The 23,887-nt window shown below is 39.4% G+C and overlaps 2 protein-coding genes across 3 annotated transcripts in view; one reads left to right on the top strand and one right to left on the bottom strand.

Annotated features, from left to right (window-relative positions):
* The window catches only part of dis3l2 (DIS3 like 3'-5' exoribonuclease 2), a 289,427-nt gene extending 274,454 nt beyond the window's left edge, over window positions 1–14,973 (bottom strand). Inside the window, exons 1-2 of one of the 2 annotated variants that reach the window (XM_041176033.1) lie at window positions 14,861–14,962; window positions 9,583–10,478 (exon numbers count right to left, since the gene is read on the bottom strand). In XM_041176033.1, coding sequence (XP_041031967.1) covers window positions 9,583–10,441 — 859 coding nt within the window. In that variant the 5' untranslated portion in view covers window positions 10,442–10,478; window positions 14,861–14,962. Of the gene's footprint in view, window positions 1–9,582; window positions 10,479–14,860 lie in introns of both variants that reach the window. The other variant, XM_041176034.1, reaches the window with a different exon arrangement.
* Window positions 14,974–21,332: 6,359 nt separating this feature from the next.
* On the top strand, window positions 21,333–23,310 carry LOC121274192 (C-type natriuretic peptide 2-like). Its single transcript, XM_041181393.1, has 3 exons — window positions 21,333–21,544; window positions 22,111–22,391; window positions 22,888–23,310. Exons 1-2 carry the CDS (start codon window positions 21,455–21,457, stop codon window positions 22,369–22,371), a joined length of 351 nt encoding a protein of 116 aa, XP_041037327.1. The 5' UTR covers window positions 21,333–21,454; the 3' UTR covers window positions 22,372–22,391; window positions 22,888–23,310.
* The last annotated feature ends 577 nt before the right edge of the window (window positions 23,311–23,887 follow it).

The following is a 23,887-nucleotide window of genomic DNA, read 5'->3' as shown; positions in this document are numbered from 1 at the left end:
TCCTTCCTCCTATATTTGTGTCAGTACTGTTGTTATTCCCCCATGTTTCCACAATGGGTTGAATGGACTCTTTCTGCGCTGTAACTTTTCTATGGTTATGTGTCCCTTTTGCACTGGTTTATGTCCCTCTAACATTTGTTGGCACTGTTGTTTCACTCCGTGCTTGGTACTTTTCTATTCTGAACTTGTTTTCGATCTCTTCCCTCCCCGAACATCTGTCTTTGGACCCTCTCCATCTCCCTGTCCTCATCTCTCAACTTCTCTGCTTTCTTTCCACCAATCCCCCACTTCTCTCTCTTTCATCTTGTTTCCTTCCCCAAGATTTTTCACCTTTTTCTTGCAGGCCATCCATCTGCAACAGTTGTTAAAATAATCATAAGAACCTCCAATGGTAGCCTTCGAGACCATGCAGCAGCTGGAACATGCTGTTAAGGAAAAGGAGATTCTGTCTGCAACTAGAGGCATTTTTCAGGCTCTGCAGTCATAATTTTTTGGGGGGGGGGGGGGGGGGGGGGGGTGGGGAGAAGAGGGGCAAGCAGGGACACAAACCTTTTTTTCTTTATTTGTTCACAAGATGTGAGTGTCGCTGGTTAGGCCAGTATTTATTGCCCATCCCTAATTCCCCTTGTTCAGAGGACAATTAAGAGTCAACCACATTGCTGTGGGTCTGGAGTCACATGTAGGCCAGGCCAAGTAAGGACAGCAGATTTCCTTCCCTAAAGGACATTAGTGAACCAGATGGATTTTTACAACAATTGACAATGGTTTCATGGTCATCATCAGCCTTTTAATTCCAGATTTTTATTGAATTCAAATTCCATCATCTGCCGTGTTGGGATTTGATCCCAGGTCCCCAAAACATTACCCTGGGTCTCTGGATTACCAGTCCAGTGACAATACCACAGCCTCCCTGAGTGCAATTACAAATGTGGCAGTTAACATAAGCAAATGGAAACTGGACATGTAGGAACTTAAAATGAAAAAGTTGGCACAAAGCTGGAACCAAAATACAAAATAGCTGTAAGAAAAGTTTGCTGTCTGGAAATGTCTGAAGGTAGATACTTTTTCTAAATAGGGTACTAGTTGATTTCCTATGCTGTTAAACAGAGAGTCAAAAATAAGTATAGTATTCAGATGAAAGGGGTAATGTACATGGTGTAAGTAGGCCAGCATGTAGGCATGGGGCGGAATTTTACGTCAATGGGATTTTACAGTCCCGAAGTCAATGGACTTTTGAATGGCTCGCCACGTTTTATGACCCCACCCCCATCAGGGCCATAAAATTCTGCCCATGATATATGACTAACACGGGGAATTATTTTTTTCATGTAATCCTTATAACTTAATACATTTAATTAGCAAAACTGACAGCAATTTGAGAAACACAGTTGCTTATATAGTGGTGTTTGTTATAAATATTGTCACAGGGTTTTATAATGAATATACTCAAATATTTAATATGCTATTATATATTATTTATATTACTAAATTTTGGAAGTTAAATCATTGAATATATTCAAGGCTGACAAAGACACATTTTGAACTATAGGGGAGTGAAGGATTATGGGGAACAGGGAGGAACATGGAGTTGAAGGCAAAATCAGATCAGCCATGATCTTATGGAATGGTGAAGTAGGTTTGAAGGGCCTTACGGATTACTCCTGCTCCTATGTATTATGTTCTTAATCAGTATCACATGATATTGCAGATGAAGAGTCAAGTTTGAGGGCAGTTTTCAAGTGATATGTGATCACAGGAATTGAGAAAATTCAGAATACAAAGATGTAATTTACAAGTCATATATTTCGTTTTATATTTACATTATAAATGTATGTATCCACATTTTTAAAATTAAACTGTAAATATCTCACACTGTAATTAAATTCCTCTGGTTAGTGGTTGTATTGCACCACCTCCTATTGCAGCAGGAAGTAATTACGGTGTGATAATTCCATATGCAGTTCCCATTATAAATGTAAAAAGAATGTGTAATGGAACTATTTTGTTACAATTGTGAGCTTTATAACATTGTGTTTTGGACGGTGTCTTTATAAATTTAGGTTAAAAATTAAGGGGGTCATGTGTACTATTCCAAATCAGCCTGACAACAAGCCTGGCTAAGTCAAGGGACTGGCTGAGCAAGGTGCAAAGTTCTCATGCCTGGGAACAAAGGGCAAGGACAGCTGTGCTGATAGTAAATACATTTGCCAGTCCCAAGCTTTTGGGGGCATAAGAGAAAAAGAGAGATAGGAAAAGAACAGCAGTTGGTGTGGTCAGCAAAGAGAAGAGGCTGTAGGCTCTTTGACAGCTACTGAAGTCATAAAGAGGGGGACAGTCTTTCGTCAAAGATATGTATTCTACAGTCATCCAGAGAATCCAGGAGATTCATCCTGGCCTAGCCAGGGCAGAAGAAAATCATCAGAGTAGGCTTTCCTGCTGGTAATAGATATGGGAAACTCTCTGAAAATTGAGGGAAGCACCTCGAGATGGCCACTCGAGGTTACTACTCGGCAAAATGGGAAAACATGAGCCCTTTGTTAGCTGGAAGCAACTGTTTGGTAAGGATTGTAATTCTGTGGACAGCACAATGTGTGCTAAGTATAAAAGAGGAATGTTCCTTTCTGTAGTTTAAAGCATAAGTTGCCTACGGAAAAGTGGCTAAGTGTTTTTAGTCATTTGTTAGTGTAAAAATCTTAAAACATGAAATCTTGTCATATCATCCTTTACAGCTATAAACTACAAATTTGAATTTCTTTTTAAACATCATCATCCTCTATGGGGATCTTAACCATGTATTCATATAATTTTAACATATTGCTATTGGCTCTCCCATGATTTGCTTTTCTATTCGCTGAACAGCAGCATCTGACAAATGACATACACAGTTAAACTCAAATTAGGAAGCTGCTTCTCCAGAAGTTTTGCTATATCAGTATATTATCCAGAAATTCAGCATTAAAACATGTGGAAGTTGTAGTACTTAACCTGAAAGTAAGTCACAAAACTCACCAGAAAATTAGGGCTTGCCCATTTCAATATGTGTATTTTATTAGTGGCATAGTAAGCCTTAATTACTGTCAAACAACTTCTCTGGCACTGAAAATTTACTTTTACAATTGAGGTATCTGATTCTTTCAGATTTTAATTATGGATGCAGAGTTTTAAAAACTTAAATAACTTTTTAAACTTTTTGTCTCCTCTCTCTCACACACACTGCTCCATCTCTCTTTCTCTCTATTTCGCTTTTCTTCTTGGTTTGACAATGAATTAGCTATTTTAAACACTTCTGCTTCACTCTTTGCATGCTTTGGAAGGATTCCTCAATCTGATTGGTTAAGTAAATACACTGTTGCTTGCTCTGTTCACAGGTCTCAGATCCATTGTAGAGGGCACTGCACTGTTTTGGCTCTCTAATCACAGCAAGTTCCATTGCAAAAGCCTGTGGAAAGCTTGTGTGAACAGCTAATTATGCCTGTTTGTTTCTGACCCCAGAATTCAGGTCAAATAGGTGCTCCACTAATTTACAAAGGCCAAATAAATCAAATTCCATTTTTATTAAATGTTAGGATTTTTAACTGGGATGCTTTAGGGAGAGAACTTCATAACTGTCCACTATTCTATGAAAACTGTCAATTGTCTGGTACTAACAATACAGGGCAGAGGAAGTAGGGTTTACTTGTTCCTAGGGACACTCTTGAGCTTCAGCAAATCTGTTGCAGGTAGTGTTGCTACTGAGATCCTGGAATTCAATAGTTAAAGAGGATCCTTTGATCTGGCAGTTCTGTGGTGTAGACACCCAACATCCTCTAGAACTGCAGATGATGGGGCATGGGGGAGCTGAATTACAGGGCCTGTCAGAATAGAGTGAAGGATGTATGTGAGGGATGGAGCAAAGATCTGTCAAGGGCCATACCAATATTAAATGTATATACAAGGATGAGAATTTTAATTCTGAGGCTTAAGAACTCAGTATTATGGTAGATCACCCAGGACAAGTTGCATAGGCAGGGTGGTTAAATATCACATCATGCAGAACAGGATCAAGGGCAGCAAAGTTCTAGATGAGCTGAAGTTTAAGAAGGATGAAGAATGGGAGGCCAGCCAGAACAAGAGCGGAATAGATGACAGCGGTTTGAATGGTGTTTCACTGGGCAGATGGGCTGAAGTGTGCAATGTTGCAGAGATAGAAGCAGGCAGTCTTTGTCATGAAGATATGTAGTCAGAAACTCAGCTCCAGGTTGAACAGGACAGAGGTTGCATTATGGTTCTGTCCAAGATAATGGTCAGGTAGGGAGAAGGGGGGTCAATGGCAAGTCCAAAGGTCATGTCTTCGGTTTTCCGAATATTTGGCGGACGCAGTTACAACTCTTCAAGGCTGGATGTTAGACACAACACAAAGGCAGCAGAGGGGTCAGAGATGATAGCTCCCCTAACCCAAACACGCTGTTCTCTGTCTCTCACCTTTTGTACATCCCCCAACACCCCACACATCACTTCACCATTGGTGACATAGTTTTCAGTTCTTGGGTCCTACTTTGTCATGGTACTCAATGCAGTAGGCTCATTTTACATAGAAACATAGGACTTAAGAGCAGCAGTAGGTCATTTAGCCCTTCAAGTCAGCTCTGCCATTCAATAAAATCATGGTTGATCTGGTTGTGGTCTCAACAGCACTTTCCTGTCTGGTACCCCCATAACCCCTGATTTCCTTGTCTATGAAAACGCTATCAAACACAGCCTTGAATATACTCAATGACCCAGTTTCCAGCACTCTCTGGGGAAGAGCATTTTACAGACTGACGACCCTTTAGAGAAAACATTTCTCATCATCATCTTAAAAGGGAAAGCTCTTATTCTTAAACTATGTCCCCTAGTTCTAGTCTCCCCCACAAGAGGAAACATCCTCCTGGTCTCCACCCAATCAAGTCCCATCAGGATCTCATATGTTTCAATAAGATCACCTCGCATTCTTTTAAACTCCAATGGGTACATGTCCAACCGTTCTTCATAAGTTAAGCCCTTCATCGCAAGAATTAATTGAATGAACCTTCTCTGAATTGCTTCTAACACAATTATATAATTTTTCAAATAAGGAGACCAAAACTGTATGCAGTAGTCCACAGGTGGTCTCTCCAAGGCCCTGTACAACTCTAGTAAAACTACCCTATTATATTCCATAACCAAAACAAAAATACCTGGAAAAACTCAGCAGGTCTGACAGCATCTACGGAGAGGAACACAGTTAACATTTCGAGTCCGTATGACTCTTCAGCAGAACAAAGGAAAAATAGAAAAGGGATATAAGCTGGTTTAAGGGGGGAATGGGACAGGTAGAACTGGATAGAGGGCCAATGATAGCTAGAGATTGCCAAAAGATGTCATGGACAAAAGGACAAAGAGGAGTTGATGGTGGTGATATTATCTAAGAAATGTGCTAATGGTGACATTAAGGGTAGAAAGCAGGACAAATAAGGTACAGATAGCCCTAGTGGGGTGGGGGGAAGGGATCGAAATAGGCTAACAGGTAGAGATAAAACAATGGAAGGAAATACATTTTAAAAAATGGAAATAGGTGGGAAAAGAAAAATATATATAAATTATTGGAAAAAGAGGGGGATCGGAAAAGGGGTGGGGATGGAGGAGAGTGTACATAAGTTCATATATTCCATTCCTCTTTCAACAAATGCCAACACTCCATTTACCTTCCTAATTACTTGCTGCACCAAGATACTGACTTTTTGTGATTCATGTAACAGGACACCCAGATCCCTGTGTAGCACCAAGTTCTGAAATCTCCTGCTCCATTTAAATAGTATACTGCTTTTTTAATCTTCCTGCCAAAGTGGGCAAATTCACATTTGCCTACATTATACTCAACCTACCAATTTTTTTCCCACTCAGGTCTATAAGCCTTTACAAACTCTCTACCTCCTTTTGACAACTTACTTTTCTACCTATTTTTGTGCCATCGGCAAATTTAGCAACCACACAAGCAGTCCCTTCAACCAAATCATTGATGTAGATTGTAAATAGTTGAGGTCCCAGTGGCACTCCACTAATTGCAGCTTGCCAACCTGACAAAGACCCATTTTTCCCTACTCTCATTTTATGCTGCAAAAGAACGAATAATGGCCCAAGTGACTTATGCCCTGCCATAATTTCCTGGAACTACTCTGTGACAACACTCAGTGGAAAAATGAAAAATTAACATAGCTCCTCCCATTAAAATCAATGGTTATTGCATTTTCCTGAATTAAGTAATGTTTTCTTTCCACTTGGACTGACAAATATGGGGAGTGACCTGGCAGCAGTGTGATTTGTGGATTTAAAGATCTTTAACTTGCAGTGAAAGTATGAGGGGTATGCTGTTTTAATTGGTATTGCCATTGTCGAACATTTGCATTAACAATGGCGAGAAAGGTTTAACAGAGGTATTAGACAATTAAGGAAGATATTAGCGGAGGAAGTACTAATCCTTGTGCCCAGGGTCAGGAATTCTATCATATCTAGCAGGTAGAACAAATTAAGTTCTGGAATCAACTAGTGTTAAAAGAACATTACCAAATTAGAGCCATGTCTTCCATACGAATGAGATGATTTGAATGAAATTACGAAGCTCTAAGAGATCATCGTGCTGATAGGCTAGAATATTTTAAATGAATACATGCCAAGTAGCTAGTACAGGTATATTGTGTATGTTTTTGTCCAATATGGGGAACAGCAGGGGACAATTCACTGGGTCTGCAAACTGTCGCCTGCAATCAGGACTGATTTCTTCATATCCACATAATAGTAAATACTACGTATTACTTTGTCTTTTCTTACAGATTTATATAGAATCATGACATTTTTCCAGCTTCAAATGCTTATTTTATATTGTGAAATTGACAAATGCCAATTATTATAAACTATACATTTGCAGCTGAATGCTTTACAGAACGAGAGTCTCTACTGAGTTCAGCAAAGGTTATATGGATACATGTCTCTGTAGCAGCGAAAGGATTTTCTTTTATTATAGCATCTCTGTTGAATATGGAATGATTATCACCTGCACCATTTGCACTAAGGAATTAATATACTATGCTCCTTCTGAATTACTGTTTGCTGCAACACTTCCTAATTAGAAGGCTCAGAAATTTTCGACTAAATTAGCAATGGGGAGATCAGTGCTCAAAATGTCAAAAGCTACAATGTACGTTGGTAATCTCAACACTGCAGAAAATTCCGCCTCAATTGTTTTGCTCTTCCTGATGCTCAATTGCAAATGAATTCTGACTTTGCCATAAGTTAGCATCAGACAGCCAAATAGGATTTGGGAGATATTTAAATGTTGCATTCAAAAACAAAATTAATTTATGCAGGTTTAAAAATCACCCACTGCAATAATTAAGGATGTTTGCCAAAGGTAGACAAACTAACATGCAGAATGTTGGCTAGCTATCCACTTCAAATGGAGACAAGGAAAATAAATTCACTCATCCCTGATTCATTATGCCAACAAGTGAAGAGGTCATTCAGTGGAGCACATACCTCTGCCACACTGTGTTAACTCAACATTATTAAAAGTATGCAGCTCTTCCTTGAGGCTTTTCCCTGCCTGGTTAATGCTCAAAGCTAAAAAGCCTAAATTATATTTATTAATAGCTTCCATTGCACTGAAGAGCCTTCAGGCCAATCCACATCCAACAACCTGCTTTGAAAACTCTGCTCACATTTTGACAGCTGTGACAAATTCCACCACAGCTGCTGAGACAATCCACAATATTCTAAAACAATAAACAACATTCTAAAAAATAAAGTCAATTTGCCCAATCTCAGAATGTTAACAGGTCCTTTAAAAAAAATTCCAGGATCTGGATCTGCATTTGTGCTAAAAACTAATCAGTTCTTCTTTAAGCCATACCCTATCTATGCACCTAGTTTTGTTGAAATCCATCCATTAATTTTTGACATATATTGTTACAAACAGTAACACACTAACAGACAGGGGTGAAAACATTACCTCCACCCACCTTCAGTGGCAGAGGTAATGATAGTCCTTATTCATTTTGGTTGCAACAGGAGATGATCAGTGGAGAGCCACACCTCAAAGGAGGAAAAGCATATAGTACAGTTGACATGTCTACCAACGTCATTGATTGTGTAATCAGGCAGCCATCTGACTTGGTTGGAACAGAGAAAGAAAAGAACAAAGAGGCACTTAAGCAGTCACCCAGTCAGCTAAGCTGAGGAAGGAAGCATGCTAATGAGAGGAAACGCAGGCATCAAAAGCCCAGAACTAGTCAGGTTAAGGAGCCTGGCCCGGAAAAGTTAAATGGAATCGTGTGGTACATTTTTATTACTTTCTACCCTAAGAAGAAGGGGTGTGTAGTTAGTTGAATCAGGAGAAGATTTGATTCATACTCTTGTTCTACACATTAATTTCAATGTCAGAGTTGCCTCAGTTGGTAGCATTCTTGCACAAGTCAGAAGGTTACAGATTTAAGTCTTAATCCTAGGACTTGAGCACAAAATTCAGGGTTGACAATCTAGTGCAGTACTGAGGAATCTGTGCACTGTTGCAGGTACTAGCTTTCAGAGGAAATGTTAAACACAGGCCTGTCTGCCCCTCAGATAGTCATAGACAATCTCATAGCACAATTACAAAGAAGAGCAAGGGAGTTATCCCCAATGTCTTGTCCAATATTTATTCCTCAATCAGCATCACAAAAACAGGTTACCTCGTTATCAAACTGCTCTTTGTGGGGGCTTGCTGTGCACAAACTGGCTGCCATGTTTCTTGCATTACAACAGTGACCACAATTAAAATAGTACCTTATTAACTGTAAAGAGCTTTGGGATACCCTGAATCTTGTGGTCATGGAAGGCATTTTACAAATGCAAATTTTTTTTCTGCAAATAAAGCAGCTTAACAATTCATATCGGACCACAGCATTTTAAAAATTGCATTTGGAAAGTAATACATATGATGACATCTGTAAAAGACACAATATTCTGTTCAGAACATAAAAGATCCTATTTCTGTACCTTTGAGTGATATTAATTAGACATTAAGCAGTACTCTGAAAAGAGAACGCTCAGACCATTTGTGGCAGTGACCTCTCTTATACCAGAGTGTAAGGCAGACCAAAATTTGTAACATTTAGTTCAGGATTTTCCTATTGTAATTATTTCTGATTGGCAATTCTATTGCCAATTTTGAACTGAAAGGTGTTACAGGAAGTAATGCTTGGGGATAGGAATTTATACATGCAATGTAATTATCTGCAAGATCACAACAAACAGGATGCATGTAATGGTTTCATTTTTGCCAAAATCAAATCAACTCCCAAAGTTTTTAAAGCTTTACTTTCTTCTTAGCTCAGTTTTCACTCGCATCTGCTAACCCGGTTAAAAGACATTGACTTGACTTTGAACAATTGCAAGGCTCATGCAAATTACAGCAGTATGTTTGAGGAAACTAATTTTCAAACTTAATTAATTCTTAGAACATTTTGCAATCAGATAAAAATTGATCCATTAATACTTATAGCAAAAAATTCAACAAAGTTTAACAGTGAAATATGTCGTCTATTGCCTTACTTTGCACATGGTTGACAATGGTTTTCTCTGGCAGAGTAGGTTCCAAGTCATGAAGTGCAGCAACTTGGTCTCCAATGCAGACTCCACTAGAACACTGAGTTACACCCAAGTTTTGGTCATTTTTCCCTTTGCTCTTTCTTCTATTTCTCTTTTTCTTATTATTCTGCAATTCCAACTCATTAGTTATTTGCAAATTACTCGCTGTTTTCCCTAGATCAATATCCTGGATACAATTGTCAGAAGTTTGCTTATGCCTTGGCAACGCAGAATCAGAGTAATTATCACTGTCCCCAGCAGTTACTGTTTTTGCAAGCCCTGCAAACTCTTTGTGGCGATCTGAATGTGTATTTGTATGGACTTGTTTAGGTCTAGTTTCTTTGAACATAACTTCATTTCCCAATTCAGTATCTCCATCCTGGCTGTTGTTGATATCTCTTTGCTTGTTTTGCTTTCTGGCTGTCAGACCCTGCTTCTTCCTCCAAGAGTCAAGCATATCTGTCACACCAGAATCCCCAACTTTTTCCAAACAATTAGCAGGTGTGTTTGTAAACGGGGCAGGGCTATCAATGTCCACAGAATGACTGTATTTTGGAATTCCTCCTAGATTTTGTCCATTATTAACATCCTTTGGTTGCACCACTTCCATTTCTGAAAGATTCAAACCAGTCTCAGGAATAATTCCACTTTCATCATTTTGGTCCATATAATTAATTTGCTGAGCAAATTGGTTTAGATACGCTCTAAATCTTCCACTACGGTGCTGATTTACCAGCCTGGAATAAGCATTTTTTGGTGGATAAATAGTCTTTTTTGCAACAATAGCGGGTAATGTTTCCTTTGTTTGCCCTGAATGATCCATTGGTGACGTTGACAGTCACAAAACAGACCAAGAGAAGCTGTAGAGGAAACAATACTCATCAATATCTGATATAAATAACATATTAGCCTTGAAAATCCAAAATTAAATGCTTGAAATAGCTTTAAAACAATGTCCCATCACATAAAAAGCAGTTTAATAAGATAAAGATGTTCTACTCAACATTTAATGATGTTTATTCAAAACCTTTTGTTTTTCAAATCATACTTCTGTTACCTGTTTGCTACACATTTCTGAATGCTGGAAAACATGGTCTTTGGATAAATAAAACAATAAATCTATAAACAGGCCTCCAGCCTACAAAAATCAAAATAGGCAAATCAACAAATAAAAAAGAAAAAAGCAAGAGAACTGATTTGTATGGTTAGGATAGTGGTGCAAAGGCATAAGGTGCAACCATGGGCTACAGTATACAATTTTGACCCCAATGATCAAAAAGAAATCCATGCCTTTGCAGATTTTGTACACCTCTCATTTGCTTCCAATCAGAATAAAGTTCAATTTTGTCAGCTGCTCATCCAAACAAAGTTTCATATCATAACATACAAATTAGAGGAGCGGAATAGGCCACTCAGCCCCTTGAGCCTGCTCCGCCATTCAATAAGATCATGGCTGATCTGAATGTAACCTCAACCCTACATTTCTGCCTACTCCTGATAACCTCTCACCATCTCTCTCTCTCTCTTCACCACCACCACCACCACCCTTCTTGTTAATCAGGAATCTACCTGTGCCTTCAAAATATTCAAAGATTGCTTCCACTGCCTTTTGAGGAAGAGTTCCAAAGACACTCAACCCTCAAAAAATGTCTCAACTGTCTTAAATGAGGAGCCCCTTATTTTTAAACAGTGACCCCTCGTCCTAGGTTCTCCTACAAGAGGAAACATCCTCTCCACATGCACCCTCTCAAAACCCCTCAGGATCTTAAAGGTTTCAATTAAGTCACCTCTTACTCTTCTAAGTTCCAGTGGACACAAGCCCAACCTGTCCAGCCTTTCCTCGTAAGACAACGTGCCCATTCCTGGTATTAGTCTAGTAAACCTTCTCCAAACCGCTTCTAATGCATTTACATCTTTCTTTAAATAAGGAGATCAATGCTGTGCACAACACTCTAGATGTGGTCTCACTGATGCCCTGTACAACTAAAGCATAACTGCCCTACTTTTGTAATCAATTCCCCTTCCAAGAAAAGATAACTATTCTATTAGCTTTCTCAATTATCTGCTGTATTAATCTTTTGTGATTCATGCACTAGGACACCCAGATCCTTCTGAATCTCAGGGCTCTTACCATTTAGATAATAAGCTTTAGATAATAAGACCATTTATGCCAACTCTCTGCTTCTTGTTAGCTAGCCAATCTTCTATCCATGCCAATATGTTACTCCCTACACAATGAGCTTTTATTTTCTGCAATAACCTTTGATGTGGCACTTTAGCAAATGCCTTCTGGAAATCCAAGTACAGTACATCCACCAGTTCCCCTTTATCCACAGCATGTGGCTCCTTCAAAGCACTCTGATAAATAGGTTAAACATGATTTCTCTTTCACAAAACCATGTTGACTCTGCCTGATTGCCCTTAAATTTTCTAAGTGCCTTGCTATAACATCTTTAATAATAGCTTCTAACATTTTCCCTATGGCAGGTGTTAGGCTAACTAGCCTATAGTTTCCTGCTTTCTATCTCTCTCCCTTTTTGAATAAATATACTCTCTAAACCCTCTTCATTTAAGCAATGACACTGGAGACTAACTTCTTTAATTCAATAATAATTTTAAGATTCATACATTGGAAATTGCTATCATAAGAATTTACACATACTGAAATCAACTGTCATTTTACTTTCTTCAGATATTAGGAAAAAAAGAGTTTGAAACACTTTGCTCAATCATTAATCAAAACTTACCCAACATTCATTCTTCAACATTCTTTTTTAAACCATGCAACTTGCTAACTTGCCAACAAACTTAACATAGTAAACATTCCAAGGCACTTCACAGGAGAGTTAAAAAAAGTACATTCATGTTATTGCACTTGATTTATAAAATCACTGAAGTCCATTATTCTAAATTTAATACTTATTATCTAACGGTGGTGATCTCTACAGAAGTGTATTTTAAGACTTTACTCCTTTGGTGTTTAGAAGATAGCATCCTAATGGATTACAATTCCAGAATACTTCATGAAATTACAATCATCATTTGATTCCTCTCCATGAAAGGCTATTTAAGCACAGGTGTACCAGCTGAACCCAATCCTATCGTAATACAATTTGCCACACATCATTATTTTCTGCAAAAGATCACTTGGGCAGTAATCAGAATGCATACCCTGGTTGATTTCTCTACACCCCAAGAAACTGAGACTAATTGCAACATCTCCATTATTGCTACTGCTGAGGTCTGCTAACCCAGCACGGACCTGATTGAAAATGGTACTTTACTGGTTTGCATGATTCAGTAGCTCAATTAAGCCATCATTAAAACCTTTGTCAAAAATGTTATTTTTCTAATTCACAAACTAAAGTCCAAGAATAAATGGGCAGCTTGTTTACTTCACAGCGACTCAAATTTAAGTTTGTGGCTGTGCATGTTTATTGGATTAGAATGAGAACCTGGTTAGTTGACTAATATAGTCATACATTTACTCATAATCTTGAGAGATAACAACAGATGTTGGTTGATGATGGAGAGGGGCATAAGAAGGATTAAGCAAAAGAGCTGGAGTGATTAGTTGTTTTAAAAAAATGATACGTAAAGGAGGCACAACTAATATAAAAAAATTGAAAGATAAAGACAGACTTCAACAAAACCAAAAAGAAACTTAAAAATAAATCATAATATTATTGCATGTCTTGTTGATACTCCATTCTCTGTGGCACCAGTGGACATTACATGCACCCTCTCCAGGGCTACCTAGGTGCAGACAAGACCATAGAGGTGAGGCAGGCAGCCAAAAGGCCCCTCCCTTTTGGTGGAGTTCACCTCAACCTGTGAATTGCCATCTTCACCTGGTCAAGGAGCAGACTGACTAGGGCATCTAATTTACCCTACCCAATTTACTCTCTACCTCCCCACCCCACACAAAGTAGCCAAAGGCCAAAGCCCAACCAACGTTAGTTGATTCATCAACGACCTGCCCTCCAAAATGTCAGAAGTGGATTTGTTCACTAATGATTATACAATGTTCAGTTCCATTCACAATTCCTCAGAAACTGAAGCAGTCCATGTGCGCATACAGCACAATCTGGGCAACAGTCAGGCCTGAGTTGGCAAGTAACATCAATAAATGCCAGGCAATGACTACTTCCAACAAGATAGAAACCAACCACCTCCCCCTGACATTCAATGACATTAGCATCACTGAATTCCCCAACCACCCCATCAACAACCTGGGGGTTACCATTGACCAGAAACTGATCTGGACCAGCCACATAAATACTGTGACTACAAGAACAGGTCAGAGGCTGGGAATTCTACAGCAAGTAACTCAGCTCCTGACTCCCCAAAGCCTATCCACTATCTACAAGGCACAAGTCAGGAATGTGACGGAATACTCTTCACTTGCCTAGATCAGTGCAGCTCCAAGAACACAAGAAGCTTAACACCATCCAGGTCAAAGCAGCCCACTTGATCAAAATCCCAACCACCACAGTAAATATTCACTCCCTCCGCCCTTAATGCACAGTAGCAGCAGTGTATACCATCTCCAAGATGCACTGCAAATACTTGCAATGTCTCCTTCGACAGCACCTTCCAAACTGGTGATCTCTACCACCTAGAAGAGCAAGCGCACCAGATTTTGGGAATATAGCCACCTGCAAGCTCCTTTCCAAGTCACTCACCATCTTGACTTGGAACAATATCACCATTCTTTTACCATCACTGAGTCAAAATCCTGAAACTCCCTTGCCTGCAGCTCCACACCACACAGTGGTTCAAGACAGTGGCTCACCGCCATCTTCTCAAAGGCCGCCCCACAAATAATTAAATATAGGCTACAAGCTCTCACATTCCACAAAGAAAAATGTATAACGGGCTCATCTGAGTGGAAAATGCTGCAAGCAGCCTAGGAGTCTGTCAAATGGAGAAAAAAGAAATCGTCCCCTACTGCGCACGCAGAACAATTCAGTCTAGATCCCAATGCACAAGGAAGGAATCTCATATTGAGAGCCTAGCATTGGGCCCCCCAGCAAGGCCGTGTCCAGGCACAAGATAAGGAATTGGAGACAGTGTATTTTACCAATTTAAGGCCATTGTTGCAATGCGCTCACATAACCAGAAAGGCCACAAAATAAACGGCTTCAGACTCGGTGCGACTCAAACATGTTTTTCCCTTCCAAACTTCGCCATCATTACAATGTATTAAACAAAACACCCACTCCCAACTCCTCTAACTTACAGGGGGAAAGGCTGACAAATGCTGATGAAATTTCTCTTTAAACCGTTGCGGGAGCCGCTCGAGAGCTATACACCAGAGAACTACTTCCGGGTCACCTTCCCCCCGGAAGCCAGGGGGCCCGGTGCTGTGCATTGTGGGAGAAGTGTTCTGTTCGATCCCTCGTGTTGGTGTTTAGTGGCCCCAGAACCTGCAGCCAGACTTGTAGTCCCTCTGTTGTCATCCCTTACATCAAAAACATGCATCGTCTTATAACATGTGCATTCTTTCGCTCCTTTGCAAGGTTCATCTTTAAAAACAAGTTAAAATGTCGAATTTTGCTGCTTTATTGAAACAGCTGCCTGTTTTTGACCACTATCAATCACTGTCACCACCTTGGACAGCAACTACTCAGATAACAAAGCAGCCGACGATAGGATGCGTCTGCATTAAAATTAATAAATGATTTAGAAGTGACAAATGGTACCTCGTAACACAGGAAAACACAACAAAGCTGACATCAATCTGCTTTCCTTGACGTAGTTGCAGCGATTTCCTCCTTTATTTTTAGAAATAGTTAAATATTAGAATGAAAACCACAGTCGATTCCGCGAAACACGAATTTTCCTCGTAGCTCCAAATAATCCGAATATTTACGCGTCCATAATTTAGTATGGTACCAATATAACCTACACTATACAACCGTTTTCATATCAAAACTCCTAACTTGGTCAGTTTCCTATTTTGTTTAAACAAATCAGTTCCTGGGAAATATTGAATTGGGAATGCTTTTAAGCGACTGGTATATTCAGTGTCATTGATTATTATTCTGTTGGGTAAAATCTGCGAAATGATCATACATAAAAATGGCAACAATGCCGCGAGATCGCCATGCGGATGGACGCTGTATTTAGGTTTTTGATGTTCCCAGTTTCGCATTTGATTTAAATTCCCTAATACATAGATAAATTTCATATATACAACGAATCGACAGTGTGACATTATCCTGAAGTGATTGTTACATTAATAATATCGAATGGGACATATCGTAGTACATTACCCAGGACAGCTCCTCTGTACAACTGTTGGAAATGCGACCATGTATTGTCGATGCCAATACTGCGCAATCTTTTATGTTTAATTCGGGTTGCCATTCGATAATGCACGCATACATGATCTGCCAAAACTATCATAATCCACTTTACTACCTGGCTGCAATGTAACTGAAATCAGGGTCCTTTTACTTTGCCATGAAGCGTGAACAAAATAAATGTTTTAACGACAAATTGGATGACATAACAACAGCCTGCCTTAGTAATCTTAAACTAAATAAAAAGTTACGTATGAAAACATTATTTTATAACTATTTTGTGCGTTTTTAAGAAGATGCAGTTCCTGACAAAATAAACAATGATAAAAATGCATTTATTTTAAAATATAAGAAACCAAGTTGAGCCACGATCGAATCCACTGCTTGTCCTCAGGGGTTTTCCTATTCATGTTTGTATGACTTGGTGAAATCCATAAGATGGAATTAGCTGTGCAACACTCGGGGCAATTTCGCTGGTCTATTGGAAGTCGACCGCATTTGATATACAGAGTGTTGGACTATGTTGACCTACAGCCTTATAATCGGATCTTCTCTAGGGAAGGATTTGTCCCGATTTAATAAAAGATATAAATGTTTTGATTTGTTCTTTAGAGGTAAGCATGTGAAGTTGACGGTTCGAAGCGCATTACCCCCAGTATGTAACGATGAAAATAAGCAAATAAGGAACAAAGGAACTGAACCAAATGGAACATTTAGAATCACATATATGTACAAGGATCATCTGATGCTTCACATCAATATTTATGCAATATTTTTAATTCGGCATGAACTAAATTTTGCAATGACAACTTCCTTCCTTTGATTGTGCCATTCAACCACAACGTTACTTCAAACGTCCACGAAGAGTTTAACCGAAGGGGAGATGGTGCGCCACTTCCTTGCAAAGCAATAAATAATGTTCTCTCTTGGTGACTACTTCCATCAAGTGGATCTGTGTTGGCCAGAGAACGCAAAAAAACACGAGGAACCGAACACGAGAAAGAAATACCATGCGTGAAAAATCATAAATTGTTAATAAAATATAAGCATCGAATGAAAAAGATGAGACGCTACATTGTTATTACATGTAACTTAAAATATTGTGGGACTTAGCGTAAATGTTTTTAAAGTACCGAGCTAATTAGATTTTCTATAATGCAACCTGACGGAAGCCCAACTGATTACCGTGCCTTAATTTTCTCAAAGAATCATTTAACGTGATAATTCCTTGTGTTTCAATGAACTCATGCATAATTAGATACCCGAGGGTAGTTGTTGACTCTTATCCTTAACAAATCTCACTGTTTACTTACAATATCACAGGTAAGGTTTTTTTTTGCATTTCACCATCGTGTTTGGGGGAATAAACATTTTAATTACAAGCGAGGCATAATCCACTCTATGCGGATTACTTAACTCAGTTTAGTGGGAGAAAGGGACCGTATTTGTTACATCCCGTTGTCGACAACCATCAACCATCCGCTGGTAGAGTGGAAATCTGCATTTGTACAATACTCTCAAAGTGGTATCCAATCCTTTGGTCTCTGAGAGAGGCAAAAAACAGTCGCAGCATGTCGGGGGTGAGGGAAAACATGGTAGCAGAAGTAAGTTTTGCGATGACTTTTGAACATGAACAACGATGTTGCAAGGTCGAAAGGTTTTAGGGAGATGGTTTGAAAGTTTAGGCAGCTTTGCCACTGAAGAATGCAGGGCACATTTTGGAGGTTGCAGGAGCGATTTGTAAAGACAAGTACTTCGGGAGAACTAATATGTGTAAGGACAAGAGTGATAGTGGAGCAAAAGGGAGTGCAGGGAACCGAAATAAAAACAGAAAATGCTGGAAATCCTCAGCAGGTCTGCCAGCATCTGTGGAGTGCGAAACTGAGTTAACGTTTCAGGTCAATGACCTTTCGTCAGAACTGGGAAAAGTTGGAGATGTAACAGGTTTTAAGCAAGTGAATGTGGGGAGTGAGTGGCCGTGAATGGAAAAACAACAAAAGGGAAGGTCTGTGGAGTGGAAGGCGGGAGAGATTAAATGACCAAAAGGGAGGGTGGTGCAGGGCCGAAGTGGGTGGGACTGGGACAAGAAACGAAAGGTGTATCTAGAGAAATGTAAATGGCAGAATGACGTCCAGCTGCTGTCCAAAAGCAAAATAAAAAGAGTAAAACCAATTCAAGCAAAGAAAAAGGAAAGAAAATGAGGGCAAAGGTTAAGGTCTGAAACTATTGAACTCAGTGTTAGGTCTGGAAGGCTGTGAAGTGCCCAATGGAAAGATGAAATGCTGTTCCTTGAGACTTATGTTGAGCTTACTGGAACACTGCAGGAGGCCGAGGACAAAGGTCAGCGTGGGAGCAGTTGCTGATTGAAAGGAGATATTCCTCAAAGCAGTCACCTCTTCTGCACTTGGTCTCCCCAGTGTAGAGTGAATACAGTATACTAAACTGAAAGAAGAACAGGGAACAGAGCTTTGTGAGGTAAAGTCTACCTTTCGTGGAGGCCGTCATGGATAGCAAGCCCGGAGATGACCAATGGATTAAGGTTTCAGTGGAAACGAGTTTAAGGTCAGGGGAAATCAATTGATAGTACAATGATGCAGGAAAAGAAATCAAATAAGAAAATTAAGTGAAAATATAAACCAGTAAGAAATTGTAAAGACTGAGACATTTATTACAATGGACTCCCAACATGGAAATCCAATGCATAAGAAGCATTACAAGTGCAGATAAAATCTTGATCTAAGACTGTAGAACAGGTCATTCCCATTCGTTCAGATTTTGACTCTAGGCACATTTAAAAATACTCATCTTTTCATAATAACACAAAAGGGATTTTGTAAAATCTTTGTGTGAAATGCGTTTTTGTTCACTTCGGATTGAATGTCCCAGCTACGATGCCAAAGTAATCATTTTACTGGCAGTTTGCAGAAGTTGGATTGCACCCGTATTGATAATCTAGTCATGCATTTATTCGTGGTCAACTGTTTCTGCACTTCCTAACGTGAAAAATGATCCTACCATTACCAGTTTGACCAGAGATTTGGCCACATTCGGTACTTACGGTCGAGCCTCTAAATAACTTAAATTGTTCATACGAAGAAATGTTGGTGTCCGGTTTAGCCGTATTCCAAGGAGGGAACTGCAATGAGACAACCCTTCCTAAAGCCCTATGCCTACAAAATTAAAACGGTCCATTCTGGACTAAACATTGCCAGGGCCAGGGGGCGGGGGAGGCTGGGGTGTGATGGGCTACGTGGCCTGTGGGTTGCAGCTTCGATACCTCCAATTTAGAGCCTGACTCTCCTCCCCCCACCCTCCAAGCGCACACACAAACATAAATACAAATTATAGACAGACCAGGGATAGCCCCTTGTACAACTAGTCCGGAGTTCCGGCGGACTCTTTAAACAAAACAGAAAACTTAGCGAAAATATTGTGAAACATCAAAATTACACTTGTTGTAAAAACTTAATGAAGAACATATGAACGACGACAGACAGGAAAAGTTCATCTGAACCATCCAGGCTGTCCTACAAATATGATCCATATAAACACTTGCCCATATCCCCGTTCAGCTCAGGTCTGAGACAATATCAGTTCCATTCACAGGTTGATTGGATATAATGTGGCATTTTTCCCGCGGAGAATCTTTGGCAAGAAGTCTGTTATGCCAATTAATGCAACGGCCCTGAATTTTCGCGCCTCTCCAAGAGTTTGACGAAGAATGAATGTTCGATATTTGGATCCTAGAATATGTAGAGCCATAGTTCACATAAATTCTTCTGACACACATGTCCTAAATAAAACTTGTGCCATTCTTTAAAATCTGTCACGTGTGTTATACTCTCGTGAATGCGGTTTGGAATATCTGATACATGGCGATTTATCAAAGACTGAAAAATCTTTTAGCTCGATTAGCTTTCGCGCTGGAACAATGGAGCTGAATTAGATTCTACTAATCTTACATTTTAATTGACAGGGGGCACTTTATATAGAGACGGTGTTTATGCAATTAAAACGGACAAGCGTTTATTTCCTATTATTAAATGATATTTTGCAAACATCTACATAGATTTATTGTTGCTTTAATAAATGAGATGAATTAACTTACAGACGTGATACAACAGCAGCGCCCAATTCTCAGCAAGTTGTTCTGTTGGGGCTGAAGCAAGGAATTGACCCAAGCGCAAGACCCCAAATACTCGTAAATGTAGCATTATCTGTTACAAGGATTTGCAGTGCTGCATCATATTAACTTATCTCTGGCAACATATATTGAAAATATATATCTGCATGATTGTTGTGTAAAATTTCATATCCCTACAGCTATATGAAACTGAATTGTATAGTTGTTTTCTCAAATTCTAAGCGTTGCGAAATTAACGAATAAAGCGAACTCTTCTACTGAATCTAGAACATCTTCGAGATATGATGGATTACTTCCAGTTTTAGTAATAAGATATTGAAGTGTGCAATAATACAGTTGCAATCAAAAATATTCAGCTCAGTTGCCGGTTGTGTACGTTGTTAATTTTGTAAAAAATGAAAATATTTAAGAAGTTTTTTGTATCGATGTGCACCCAGACTGCTCTCCGTGTTTTCATGTCTAAACTGCAAATTTGAGCTCAGTGCTACATCTAATCATTAATATACACCAAAGGATTATTTCTATAATTAAAATAAAATGCACTTCTAATGGCATTATACGCCACTATTAATTTAGGTGAGTGTTTCTAATGGTAATTGTTCAAAGAATATAGTTTGCAGCACCAAACGTACCCGGATAAAAAAATGCTAATAGTTTTCAACCAGAACTGTTTTGTGCAGTTCTTCCACATTGTTCTCGCCGCATCTGAGTTACTATGGCATAGAAATAGAAATCAGACAATAACGCTGTAAAAGGAACTTGTGTATTTCTGATTCACTGCACCAGTCAAAGCCACCCAACGATCTCTCCAGCACTCCCCGTGCGAAGATATGAGAAACTCAATATGGACATGGTAACTACAAATTAGGAACTTCTGCTTCATATATGGGGAGTGAGTATAGCTTGCTGAGGGAATGGGAGAAAAGCACAATTAAAATAAAATTGTATCCATGCATAATGCCGTTTTATAGCTGGATGAGTGGTTATCAATCCATCCACCCATTCCTTCTTATAAAATTACCAATATTTCCATTGGGTGAATGCCAAGATTTAATTATTTTACTGATAGACCCACTGTTGGAGAACCATCAGAGCGTGCAATTTTTAAAACCAGCAGTTTGCAGTGAAGCAGCAGGGGAAAAAATGATCTAAAAGCAGTAAAGGCAGAAGAGAAGGCTGGACTTTCCTTCCTCTGATTGTTCTTAGCAAGTTCCAGAAAAAAGAGACGTGTGGTGACGTCATTTCACATTATAAAATGATTGAAAAGCAGCGGAGAAAGCAGCAGACCACTCTTGATCTCGAGGCAGACAGAACTCTAACCCTAACCAACGAACTTTAACTTTATTGCAGCTAAGTGTAGAATTGGCCACCTTATCAAACGAGAATGAGCATCTCCTGGATTTTGGTTTCTGGACTATTCCTCGCTCTCTTGACCACAAGGACGAGTGCAAGTCCCATGTTTCGCTCACAGCAAGTAAGTTGATGACAATTGTTAGGATAACTAGACATGGGCGATCCGTATTGAGGACCATCCATAGTTTTGTGTAACCTAACTCCACACCACTAATCCGACTAAGATGAGTAACTGCGTAACTGTCAGGAATTTATCGGACCGCTTTGCTGCCTTTTAAACCTGAATGTCAGTGCATTGACATTTTGCATGATTCGCGTTAAATCAACTGATAAATTTCATATTTACAAAGAAACTATAAATCTGAAATGAATATAATTTGTTTTTAAAACAGGTGCATTCTCTCTTCGTTTATTAATCCTTCCTGTAACTGCTATAGCTTTTTTTTAACATTACAATGATATATTAATAAACGCAGCGCATTCAGTTCAGTTGATATTGTGATCTCACGTTTCATTCCTACTATTTGGTGACAAATTCAGGTAAAAATACGGTGGCCTTAAAAATGCAAGGTTGAAATACATTACTGGAAAAGCATTTCTCATGTTTATAATGGTAAACAATGGCATTGAGCTACTTTACATAGATTCTGATGTGCTGTGATTGTCTACTTCCGCTTCCCTTTACAGAATCTTGCACATTTATTAGATGAAGAATTTTCTGAGTACCTGTCCTCTGAAGAAGGGGCTGTCCATGCAGCTGGGAATCCCAAGGCCCGGTTTTTACGAGACCTCAGCTTGAACACCAGATCAAAGGGCACCTGGGCTCGGCTTTTCAACGACTACAACAACCCCAGGAAGTTCAGAGGAATCAATAAGAAAGGGTCGTCCAAGGGCTGTTTCGGGCGCAAACTGGACAGAATAGGAGCGATGAGCGGCCTGGGCTGTTAGATCTACGACACCTAGCGACGGTGAGTAACCGCTGCAAAAAAAATGTACCAGATTGCTTGATTTATTTAGCTGGCAATTTAACTCAAAACATTTTTGAAAAACTTCCTCTCGTCGCCGCCTTTTGTGACCCATAAAATATTCACAGCTGATGTCTGCTACACGGATACAGCAGCCACAGCTACACACGACTCAGTTCAGGAGGAAGAAATCCAAGATTTGTTCAGATTCAAATTACTTAAACTATGGTTGCAACTTAGAAACGTAAAGCGTTTTAGTTACATTGCGACAGTTTTCGACAATGTTTTCAATAGCTTGTGTAAAGTTTCCAAAATATTACATATAGATTGTATCCGAGTGTAATTTAAAATGCATGTTTTGCCCGGTATTTTCATCCATACAAGGTTGGGATACATTGATCTTTTGAGCCCCATTTAATTACACAGGGTTAAAAATCGGGCCGCAGTTTGCGTCGGACACTCGCTCCCTGCCACACTGACAATACATTTCTATTCACAGGATACCGCGTTGATGATGGGCTCCGAAAACCACTTGTGTATCTTATTGTCTCCCTAAAAGTACCGTTTAATAAGAAAACGATGCCATTACTCCCGGTACGACCAACCACATCACCAGCGTCTTTACTGGAAAGAAATGCGAAGGAAAGTTTTGTAGGAACTAATGCCCTGTAAACTGTCGCTACTATAAATTGATCATTTCATTTCTGCATAAATGTATTTATGTTTAAACTATTTATATGTTTATAAAAGAGAGATATTTATAAAAAAAATTATTTATGTAACAACCGAACAGATGAATTGCAGGTGAAAGAAATACAAAGTTTGTAACATTTGTCCTAATAGCTGTTTCGTGTTAAATTGCATTTCACAAAAGTCTAAAAAGTCTCCTTATTTATTATAATCCGTGCAATACATAAAAATACCCTATGGTGTTAGTTTCTTGTTTTGTTTTGCAGCGCGCGTTTAAATTCAGCGCAATGTCCTTAAGAGCACTTGTCATACAATCAGCAGTTATTTCTCTGCGATTTAGGTCTGCTTTCCTTTTATCACATTCATCTCGTCTGTACTAAATCTGTCAATCGAGAACTCCCAGCGATCGACAGTACGTATTATTGATTGTTCTTTCTTCAAAATAGTGAGATTATAGCTTCTCAATCAATTTCTCTGAGGACGGCCACCGCCGCCTACATTATTCAGCTTTTCTCACTCCTTCTCCTCCCTCCCAGAAACATGATAGGGTCCCCCTTGTCCTCACTTATCACCCCACCAGCCTCCGCATTCAAAGGATCATCCTCCGCCATTTCCGCCAACTCCAGCATGATGCCACTACCAAACACATCTTCCCTTCACCCCCCTTATCGGCATTCCGTAGGGATCGCTCCCTCCGGGACACCCTGGTCCACTCCTCCATCACCCCCTACTCCTCAACCCCCTCCTATGGCACAACCCCTTGCCCACGCAAAAGATGCAACACCTGCCCCTTCACTTCCTCTCTCCTC

The sequence above is a fragment of the Carcharodon carcharias genome, chromosome 2 (assembly GCF_017639515.1).
Source record: "Carcharodon carcharias isolate sCarCar2 chromosome 2, sCarCar2.pri, whole genome shotgun sequence".
Lineage (NCBI taxonomy): Eukaryota > Metazoa > Chordata > Chondrichthyes > Lamniformes > Lamnidae > Carcharodon > Carcharodon carcharias.
The sequence above is the reverse complement of the archived record's forward strand: the minus strand, read 5'-3'. Positions and strand labels throughout refer to the sequence as shown.

Bases quoted from the DNA above. Each gene is read 5' to 3' on its own strand.
- LOC121274192 (XM_041181393.1), top strand. From the start codon at position 21,455: ATGAGCATCTCCTGGATTTTGGTTTCTGGACTATTCCTCGCTCTCTTG. The intron at 21,545-22,110 runs GTAAGTTGATGA...TTCCCTTTACAG, and splicing joins CCATGTTTCGCTCACAGCAA to AATCTTGCACATTTATTAGA.